Genomic DNA, 11,667 nt, shown 5'->3' with positions numbered 1-11,667 from the left:
TTTATTCAAGGAACTCTGTGAGAAATGGACAGTGACACCCAAACTTACGACAGCCTATCACCCACAGACAAAGATGACAGAACGGGTGAATCGCACTCTGACATGTATGATCTCCTCCTACGTGGAAGACAACCACAGGAAGTGGGACCAGTACTTACCAGAGTTCAGATTTGCCTTGAATTCGGCCGTTCAGGAAACCACAGGAGTTACACCTGCAGAGTTGCAGCTTGGAAGGAAACTGAACAGTCCAATGGACAAGGTCCTGAGAGGCAAGACTCTTCCTCCTGATGCTCAAGCATATGATGTGGTTCATCAGCTGAAGACTCTCCACGCCAAAGCTGAGGAAAGTAGCAAGAAGGCTTGTGTGAGACAGCTACGGAATTACAACAAGAACAGGAGGAATGTCAGTTTCAAGTTCCAAGAAAGGGTGTGGGTAAAGAACTTTCCACAGTCCAGTGAAGCCAAGAACTTTACTGCCAAGCTGGCCAGCAATTGGAAAGGACCCTATCGCGTAATAACACAAACTGTCCCGTCAACTACCAAGTTGTGCGAGAGGACACTGGTGGAGATGTGAGGACAGTACATGTCTGTAACCTCAAACCTTTCTACCCTACAGCAGAGGATTTGGACAAACAGGAAAAGAAGGAAGTCCTGGAGATACTGAATGAAGATAGCTCAGAAGACAAGTTCCTAGGTTTTGAGTAACTGATGTTCACCACCAAAGGTGGTTTTTCACAATGGGGGGGGGGGGTGTAACAGAGCGGCTTTAACCTGCCTGGTAAAAGTGCGCCTGTTCCTTTATGGCTGTCAATTACGGATGCGCTCATATGGGCTCTGATAGCGGATAGGAGAAGAGACATGACGCGGAAGTGAGAGCGGCGAGTTTGGATGTTTGTTTCAATGAAGGGAGACGTGCAGCCGATATAAAGAACAGTGAGAAAGTGAACCGTATTAGATGATGTTGAAAACGCGCAAGTAAACCTTACCTGGCACGGGATGACCAACGTGGATTAGTCCGGACATCTACCTGGTCATCTTCTTCACCCAACGCGAACTTCTGTGCGGTAGGCTACACGCTGCACTGTGTTTGTTTGCCCTGTTCCGAGGCTGTGATGCAAGCGTCTCCGACTCCAACATTCCCCTCTCCAAGCTTCCTACAGGGGCTACACATAGCCGACACCTCACGGTGCTCTCCAGCCCTAACCAAAACGCCCCCAAGCCCAAACTCCCCTCTCTCCCCCCTGCACTCGCATCAGCCCCCAAGCCAAACGCCCCTCTCTCCCCCTGCACTCGCATCAGCCCCCAAACCAAACGCCCCTCTTTCCCCCCTGCACTCGCATCACACACACACACACACGCACACATATCTTTTCTTTTGAGACTTTCTATTTTTCATTCATTCGCTCATTTGCATTGCAGTCATCACAAACTATTGAAAGTCTGAACTATTGACAAACGCATATACATGTTCATGAACTGAACTGAACTAAGTGACCTGACTAGTTTATGGGAGTTTAATCACATACTGGACTGAAAATGAATTGTTTGTTTTATGAAATGTTTGCTTATGATTTTGACTTGAATCCAATACATGGACATTTGATTTTGAATTGAGCATGACTCTTGAGTGTTTTTTTGAATTTATCAAAAGGTAATTGATTGTTACATTTTAGCAAACTAACCTATGATTTAGCTTGCTCAGTAGTCTAGGCCTACTATTTATTAGATTGTTTGTCTACCTTTATGTGGTACAGTCTTATGCCGGAGCTATAGGCCTAATTAACCAATTAAAAAGGTAATTTGATTTGCATTGGCAGGGTTTGGCCCTGTCTGGCGCCCAACGGGAAAAATATTATAGGCACTATAAGTAGACACCGCTACAAACCTAACATTTGCTCTTCCCATTCACAGGGACAAGTGGAGGCCAGGACCCAGTCAAGTTTATTTATGTTTAGAAAATGAATATGAAATTGGTTGTCGGTAGCTTATTTTATATATATATATATTTTGTAATTGTGTTTAGTTTAAAGCACAATTAGGGGCTGTTGGAACTGCTTATCTGTAACAAACAATTGTTCTGTTCAACTTCATCATCATTCATCTTTCCTTTGGACAATAAAACCCTGCAAAATACATCGGCTGCAACTTGGACATTCAACTCATTCATCATCCACAACTTTGATTGCTGAGTATAGGAAATATCTGGTGGGTGCATCGTGACGCTTGTCGATTCATTGGGAAGCAACAAGCGGCCACTACACCAAGTATATTGTGTCGTCTGCAAATTTGATTATCAGGTTAGATGGAGAGGAGGAACAACAGTCGTGGGTGAAAAGTGTATAGAGAAGTGGGCTGAGTACACACCCCATATGGGCTCCGGTGCTAATGGGCAGGGTGGGGGATGTGTGCTTGCCAATCCTAACATGTGTGCGATTTGTAAGAAAGTCCAAGATCCAATTGCATAGTGTGGTGTTCAGTCCGAGTTTGTGTAGTTTACTGTGAAGCTTGTTGGGTAGAATAGTGTTGAAGGCTGAACTAAAGTCAACAAAAAGGAGTCTACCATTTATCAAAATATCGCGCCCTTTACTGCCGACTAAGTACTTCTCTGTAGGTTCTAGCAGCTTCCACGCACTTTCCTGAACTTTTCTGTGGTTTAGACATCCTAAAAATCTACTTAAATCGAACATTTAGCATGCAATCCATTCTTATGTTTAAATCCCAGTATCTCCACAATGGCCGCACATCCGGGTTACTGACCAAAGTGACGTAAGTGCAAACACTCTATAGTGACAGTTGTCTCGATTATGTCAAACTAAATAAATACTTCCTCTCCAACCAGAGGGCTTTACTAGCTCAGTCTTGAACGATGTTTGTTCAACAGAATAGTTTTAGATTCATACTGTAAATCAAACACAGCAGTGAAAGTGGACAACAGCTGATTGCAAGTGCATCACAAACAGATGTGAATAGTTGTAATGTGACGGTGCATCATTACGGTCAAGGAGGAATGATTTCAGTCATCTTTTATTACTTAAAACAAAGTACTGAAGCTGCTCCATAAACGTATGCTTGGTCCAGCTGTACTACATTTACATTTACATTTAGTCATTTAGCTGACGCTTTTATCCAAAGCGACTTACAAGTTCTGTATGACAGGTCATCAGGAAGGGTACAACTCTATCAGCTGAGTAACAATGTTCATCAAAGTGTTGCGTGTTACAGTGTAGGTTAGTTTATTAGGGCAAGTGCAAGGTTAGTTAAATGTAAGGTTAGTTAGGGTTAGATTATTTTTATTTTTCATTATTTCAGATAATGGTTGAAGAAGTGTGTCTTTAGTCAACTGCGAAAGATTAGACGGGATTCGGCTGTCCTAACTGGGGTGGGTAGTTCATTCCACCATTGTGGGGCAAGGACTGAGAATAGGCGGCTTCTCTTTGATGACCCTCCCGGAGCTTGGATAGGAGTAGGTCTGAGGCGGCCAGAAGATGCAGAGCGTAGGGGTCTTGAGGGTGTGTAGTTAGAGACCATTGACCGGAGGTAGGCGGGAGCGGTTCCCTTTGCCGCACGGTATGCTAGGTCGAGGGCCTTGAAGCGGATACGTGCAGCAATGGGGAGCCAGTGCAGGTCCCTAAGAAGTGGGGTGACATGGGTCGACTTCGGTAGGTTTGAGATCAGGCGGGCCGCTGCGTTTTGAATGAGTTGAAGAGGCTTGGTGGCAGTGGCAAGCATAGTCTTGTTTCATCTGGCCTATCGTTTTCGCTCTAGATAATATCATCTGGGACGTGTCATTGTCATTTCTGACACTTTTCTGGGACTGGCTACTTTGTTTCATGATGGCTGTACCGGACATAAGATGCACAAATGCTTGTTGAGACGCTGGAGCAGGGTTGTCAAACTCAATTACCACGGGGCCGAAACTAAAAATACAGATGGTTTTTTACGGCCAGACACATTAATAATACCAAAGAAATTTGCATTTTTCCTAAGGTCACTAGCTGGTAATTTTCAATGTGTGTGTACCAGCTCAATATTCTTGTAAATGCACTTCTGTTCATACAGCATCTCAATGAATACAATGAGGGCTGTTTAAAAGGTGGATAAGGAGGCATCATTTATGGATTTATTTTTTAGAGATTTAAATTACATATATTAGGATTAAATAAATTATTCACCCACAAGAGTTTGTAAGAGTTTTCTGAGACCGAGAAGCGCCAAAACGGTAAAAGCATACCGTACGCAAGAGAATGAATGTGCGCCTGTCTCTCCGAAATGCAAATTGCGTAATCTGTTGTTGATCTGTTGTGTGAGAAGGGGTTTAAGTTTAAGTTTATTTGGATCCCCATTAGCCACAGCAGTGCTGGGGCTATTCTTCCTGGGGTCCATAACACGTAAAATACAGTTAGACTTATACACTCACAACATTCACATGTCATACAGACAATTAAAAAAACTATAAAAACCCTAATCAAATTCATAATACAATACAACAATATATACGCCTTATGAATTCATAATACAATACAATAATACCTACTCATAATTAATTCATATACAATACAGCATAATATACTATTTAGCTTTTACATACATTATCTATGTTCATATCAGCTAATTATACAATATTTTAATAATATATCCCTATCAGTCAGATGCCTTTACATATATACCTATCTCTTTATCAGACACATACATTTTCATTTACGTACACACTATCTATTAGGGAATGTCACTTTCTTTGGTTGAAAATGTTGTTTTACCACGATTTTGAAACATTTACTATTCTCCTGCTTAACATGTCTGGGAAGAGAGTTCCATTCCTGCATACCACGGAACATGACATGGGGGTGGTGTATGTGACAAGCGATTAGTGGGGAGGGGGGGGGCTGAGGTAGTGTTGACTCATCTCACATTACATACATTTTTTGTGATATTGTTATCAACTTTGGACATGTTCTAGATAAGACTTCAGGCTATGGCCCCAGCAGTGTTTTCAGCTAATATAGAGTAGATAGATCTGCGGGCATCCATTTGCAAAATAATTCAGACGAAAATGAAAAAAACATTGTAACTCTGACAATAGCACTGTGTTTCCTTTAAAAAGAGGCCAGAGTTTGCTACAAATGGTTCCAGAATAGTGTCCAATTTACTTTCAGTATGCAATAGACAAGCATTTTATGCAAAATGTGCAGGACTGTTAACTCATTCAGCGCCAGGGATGACCATGTCCCGTTCTAGCTATGCCACACTTTAAAGATAGGGGTGCGTCACCTTGTTTGTAGAGCTATATCTATATTCTATATTATAGCTACATGTATGGAGATAATACTATAGTCATTTGACAGTGACTTTCTTCCATCGAACATGCAAAAGAGAGATAATTTATTCATGCATGCGTTATCCCGTGGTGATGCAGAGCTGGCTCTATTTCTGCTGGGCTACCTTACTCTTGCTAATTTCTCTGAAGTTGCTTACCACAGCATTAACACTTTGACTGCCCAAACTTAATTCCTTTTTACCCCGTTGAATGCCCAAGGCCACTTCAATGTTAACTGTTTTAAATTATGGCTATGTGTCTAATCTGCCGTCGCATTATCATCAATGACCTATTTCCAGTCAACATTGTCGAAGCAGATTGTTTTTTTATCGGTTCATTTCCGTTCCATAGGATTTAGAAAACTCCTCGTTTTCCATGATAATCGCCTTTTACTGGAATAGAATACGTTGTCATTGTTCGGCCTATTTATGAATAGTTTTCAAATAAATGCTAGATTATCGATAGTACATGTGTACGCATGCACACTCGTGGCGCGCGCTGAAAATCTCTTCTCCTATTTCCTGACGGCACGCGCATAGTCAAACAGCCATATCACATAAAAGCTTATATATACGTGAAAACTGGTCTGATTATCCTTAGACTTGTAACATAGATTCCTCCGAGATCAGATGGTAGCCAAATGGATTATTCCAATTCCTGATCGCCATTCGAAAAAAATCTATCTTTTTATTGATTTACAGTGTATACTGTAAAACACATATTCCCGCTGCTCTGAGAGTCCAGCATGAAGCTGGTAGATGCCGGCTGCGTGAGTGAGAAGTAAAATGTGGAGTGCGGGTTTTTTCTTCTCATTCATTGAGTTCAATCCAAAAAGGTGAATTACCACCTGGGAGACGATAGGGGGCGCTTTTTTCACATCTGAGCACCTGAGGTAGCTGAATTTCCAACGGTAGACTTGGTTGATGAAATATGATTTCAGACCGCTAAAAAAAATAAAAGAGAAAATACGAGAATTCTCGTGAGTGGGCATTCAACCCGCGGGGGGTAAACCCGAGAAATCTCAGGCGTGGCATGCAAAGTGTTAAGAGCCAACTAGATTGGTTATAACCATTAGACTTTGTCAAGAGTGTCAGGACTTATTACAGTAGGACTCACAATTAAAAACATTTGCCACCAACACCCTAGAAGTGAACAGAGACAACGTTAAAAAATTATAATAATAAATGTCGGAGGAAGAAAAAATTTCCAAATTAGAAACACATCAAAATATTTATTCACCCGTGAAAACAAACTTCAAATGCAAGGTCTATAGATAGATGGAAGAATTTGTTGGAGAGAGTATCACATTGCTGAGCAAGCCCCTCACATGCTGCAATACTTAATGCAGGTCTGACATATCCAAATATAAACTCTCAACGCATGACACACGCCAAGAATTATCCGTCACCTGAAGAAATACGATTGAAGGCAAGTGCTGAGATAGACTGTACATAATATGCTTTGAGGATTTTGTACTATGGGTGTGTCGAGTGCATTGTGTTCAATTGTTACAGCATTCTACACTCGATATAATTGCATGTACAGTAGCAATAACATCACAGATGGTGATAAGAAAGCCTGTGTCTGAAATCAGATCCAAATACATACAGTAGGTCAGGCAGTTGGGGGGTCACAAAATAATATAATACAACATTACAGTCTGAAAAGTAACAACACTTTTCAAAAGGGTATGGTAAAACTGAGCAAGTGATTTTAGACAATGAATGTAGATAGGTCAAAGGCCGGTCTGAGAGAAACCTTAAAGATACAGTACAATGAAAATCTTGTTTTTCAATCTCATTAAATTTTTTTAACAGAAGGTATGTTTAAAGTATGCTATATAATGTAAAATAATCCAAAATGTTAAAACTGTTGTTGTGAAAATGACGACTAAAGCCTGCTGATGTCTATCCCACTGGATATCAACAAAACCAAGCCATTTCAGATATCCAATCTGCTTCCTCTGAAATATCACATAATACACACAGGTTACTCTGATTGGTCCATCTCATCAGTCGTATCTAGCTGAGTGAGAAGACTCACAGGATGAAATGAGGAGTCCTTAACAGTCAAACATCAAGGCCACGCCCCCTCAGCCTACTGAGAGTTGGCTGAGCTCAGAGAGGGTGACCTAAAACACTTACCAAATCAAATGATACATCTGAAGCAAAAAGATGATACTTGTGACTTGGATTAATAGTCCAAAATAAGCAATTTATGATTTAATTTAAACATTATTGTACTGTATCTTTAACTTGCAACATTGCGTGAGGGGAAGTGTATGAATTTGTGTGTGCGTGTGTGTGTGTGTGTGTGTACATCCAAGATCGAGACTGAGGAGCGTTAGAAGGGTCGATCTTGGCTATCATGGTGTCCATGGTGTTTTCCCTCAGAACGGACCAGGCAGAAACAGATGGTGGTGGTGGCGAGATGGTGGAAAGGGGGTCATCCTCAGTTCTCAAGGAAAGCCACGTAGTCAGTGAGTCTGGCCAACTGCTGTTCGTTTGGAACCAAGGAGACCGGGGGAGGATCTGCCCAGAGAGAGAGAGATAGCACAGAGAAGATAAAGACACAGCGGAGGAGGCGGTGGTGAGTGGGGGTTTCCCCATGGAGCCAAGTGCTCCGTCATGTATTCCTCCCCTAAATCCAGCTGCTGAACAAGGCACATGCTGCCGCGGTTCAGAGCCTCAACGCGGTATACTGTAGGTATCAGTTCACAGACACACACCATGGAGATCAGCAGCACATGATGAGCTCACTGCCAATTCTGACTTCTAACTAAAGAGCAACTAGACACCTGGCTACACCACAGGATACCAACATCAGCCCAATAGCAATAGCATGCATTTGTATTACATGGCAGTATCTCAGTGAGTTTATTTTTGACATTTAGTTACTCTCAGTATTGGAAAATAAACATTGAGTTAAAATAATAATAATAAAAAAAAGAATTATTAGAAAGATCTAATATTTATATTTTGTCAAATTATGTAAAACACGTCAGCGGGGGGGGGGGGGGGGGGGGGTAAGCCTCTGGCAGCTAAGGGTAAGTTGTATGGTTAGTTATCAGTGCCGAATTTGTGTGCTTCGCGAGTGCATACTGTAGTAGTGTAGACATAGTAGCATAGTAGGTAGCAGTATAAGCATAGTCGCATGGATATTGATTGAAAAAGTGTGTTTTTAGTTAATGGCGGAAGATTGGGGGGGTTTCAGCTGTCCTTACTGTGGTAGGACAGTAAGTTCGTTCCACCACTGTGGAGCCAGGACAGAGAATAGCCTGCTGCTTAGTTTCAATGAACCCCCAGGAGCACAAAGAGGAGTGGGTCTCAGGTGGCCAGAAGATGCAGATCGTAGGGATCTTGAGGGTGTGTAGTTAGAGACCATTGACCAGAGGTAGGAGGGAGCCGTTCCCCTTGTTGCATGGAATGCCAGATCAAGAACCTTGAAACGGATTTGTGTGGCAATAGGAAGCCAGTGCAGCTCTCGGAGAAGTGGGGTGACAAACTAACTAATATCTTAGTTATATGTGGCAAAAATGCTTTGCTTTTATTTCTGATGTGTTACACGTAGCTTAGGTTAAAAGAAAATAGCCTGGGGGGGCAGATGGAGAGTGTAGAGATCTAAGCATTTGCCTACTACCACAGAGAACCGGGGTTCAAATCCCGGTGTCAGCTGTACTACCGGTTTAGTCATCCCTACGAAAACAATTGGCAGTGTTCAAGGGTGGGAAGCCGGTGAGGTATGAATTCTGGTCGTTGCAATAGCAACTTCTACTGGTCGGTCGGTCGGGGTGCCTGTTCAGCAGGGGCAGAATCTGGGGGAAATAGCATTGTTACACTCTCTCAGTGAAACTCCTAGCTGTCAGGTGATAGGAAGTGGCTAGCGACTCCACATGTATTTGAGGACTGACCATGTGGTAGTTAAGTCTACATCCTCCAGACAGTAGGGCAGTGCAACGACCAGGGGGGAATTGGCATAACGACTTTGGGGGATGGGAGAAAAGGTAGAAAGCCAAACACATTTTAAATAGCCTGGTAAAGGTCTGATATGTGATAGTCTTCCCTAGTCTGTATAACATTCACTCCATCACTAAAACCAACCGAGCGTGCACGTTTGAGTGCCAATGGCGCTGAAGGTAGAGAAAAAAGGTAGCCGCGAGAGGATTAATGGGGGAGCGAGCGTGTTTGCCGCATTGGGCCGGACATGTGCAGTGCAGATGCTCCTCAGGCTTGAAGCTCCACTGATTAGAGAGAAAGGAGGCTGTTGTGCTGCACCAACCGACGACCACAACCTCCCACTCCCATGTTTGCATAAATAAATATGTCTCTTGTACAATTTGGATCAACTGCCACCCACTAAGCCTGTCGACGTGACACTGGGTGCCGGGGGTTTTGGGGACAGATGAGGTGCTGAAAGTGAAAGAGGAAAGGAGGGGAGAAGAAGGGCCCTCTATAGGGCATCTATAAGCCATCTATAGGCCATGTATAGGCCATCTATAGGCCATCTATAGGGCATGTATATAGGCCACGTATAGGCCATCTATAGGCCATGTGCATCAAAGTGAATGAGTGACTGTGGATTAAAGCTGCACCACATGAAAGCTTCAGACAGAAAATTAACAGTTGTATAGGTATTCCAGGACATTTTTGAGTGGACATAAGATCCATGACCAGAGAGAACACAACATCTGTCGTCTTTAAACGATTAGCTAATTCCCACATCTCTCCAATTTATAATCTTAGATGAAAACTGCTCTCAGCGGAAAGCTGGGTCCGTGGGGCACAGTTTGAAGCTAGTTTGAAGTTACTGCTTCATTGTGCTGTTTACATGTGCAGGGCCTATAATTCCGTTTACGATATGATGTATAGAAGATTAGAAGTAAGTTCTGGGTTTACGTCCACATTTGTGGTTTACAATGTCTAAAAAAGCTTTTATGAAACAGAATCAGTCTAAGAATTTTCTCCATGAGTTTCATCTCCTCCAAAATATTATACAGGGCAGCACTAAAAAGGTCCAATCTATAATTTATTTGACCATGTACATTTTGACTGTATGCACATAGATTCTAGAGTTGGACTCGAGATACTTTTCTAACTCATAACACCAATACATTTGAGTGATTCTTAGAATGATTCTGTTTTATAAAACCTTTTTTAGACATTGTAAACCACAAATGTGAACGTAAACCCAGAACATAGTTCTATACATCATATTGTAAACTGAATTATAGGCCCTGCACATGGCATGCAAATGTAAACAAAGGTTTTACAGCATTACAAATGCATTCAAATATCAGGTTGGATTGAAACACAACATATTTGTGTCAAGAGCTTAACACTTTGGTTGCCTTGGGTTAAATTAATGATATACCATAGATTGCCAGCGCTATTTGTCTATGGAGAAAGTCCCCTTCTTTGCAGGGCTATAACTTTTTAAATTCTATTGCTACATTGCCATTATTAGGGCCCATTCAAAGTCCTATATGTATTGTTCATTGTGTAGCAACGTTAAACTTTTTCATTCACATATTCATAGTAAAGTATGGTCTAATGTATAAGTATGTTTTCATCTCTTTCTGCAGCTTTCTCCAGAACGTGATATATAGCCCCAAATGCATTATATTGATGATGAAATACAGTTTGATGGCAATCAGCGCGATATAAAAAATTCCAACTAGACGTACTTCTAGAAGTTACTACACGTCATCTGATGTTGACCGGATGGGCGAGGGGGCGTTTATAATTCCGTGGGCAGCGTTATACCAATCATCTAATGTGGGTCAAATGTTGATAATAGCAGTTAGTATCTAAGACGGTAACGTTACATGCTAAAACTCACCCCAGTCTCCGCGCGCCGTTGGGCGATCATCGTCGAGTAGAAATTTTATCATTATGGGATATATTTTTACCCGGTCCATCTCCAGCTTGTATAATGGTATATACGTCCAAATCATGTTGTTTATCGAGTTATTGCCAATCGATCACCGTGTAGCGTGACGAGCCAGAGTCCCATGAACCATAGCGAGCGCCCGGAAGTACTACGGTCGTCATGACAACCTCTATTCAATATCCTGTGTGGCGATTGCGCCGATCGGCCACCAGATGGCGCTCCTGAACCGCCAGAGAGCTCAGTGGGTCCTGCTGGTGGATCTCAGGCCAGCGGAGGGGGAATATGAATCCGATCGCAGATTTTTGAAATATTGATATAAGGACGCTGTACAGCGTCCCCCGGCAACTTTAGCATGGCCAGCAAAGACGTGAAAAGACGTGTCCCGGCAGTCAAAGTGTTAATCAGGTCAGATAATCAAATAATGGATTGCATGTTGACAGAGGAAAGCAGGGAAAGTAACCAAA

General features: G+C 42.2%; 1 protein-coding gene across 2 annotated transcripts in view; it reads right to left on the bottom strand.

The window, feature by feature from the left end:
- Window positions 1-6,525: 6,525 nt before the first annotated feature.
- The window catches only part of cops8 (COP9 signalosome subunit 8), a 43,182-nt gene continuing 38,040 nt past the window's right edge, over window positions 6,526-11,667 (bottom strand). For both annotated transcript variants that reach the window (XM_084310877.1, XM_084310878.1), the window contains one exon: window positions 6,526-7,845. In XM_084310877.1, coding sequence (XP_084167003.1) covers window positions 7,766-7,845 — 80 coding nt within the window. In that variant the 3' untranslated portion in view covers window positions 6,526-7,765. The remainder of the gene's footprint in view (window positions 7,846-11,667) is intronic.

The sequence above is a fragment of the Notolepis coatsorum genome, assembly GCF_963971535.1.
Source record: "Notolepis coatsorum genome assembly, chromosome: 3".
NCBI lineage: Eukaryota > Metazoa > Chordata > Actinopteri > Aulopiformes > Paralepididae > Notolepis > Notolepis coatsorum.
Note: the sequence above shows the minus strand (reverse complement) of the source record. Positions and strands in the feature narration are given on the sequence as shown.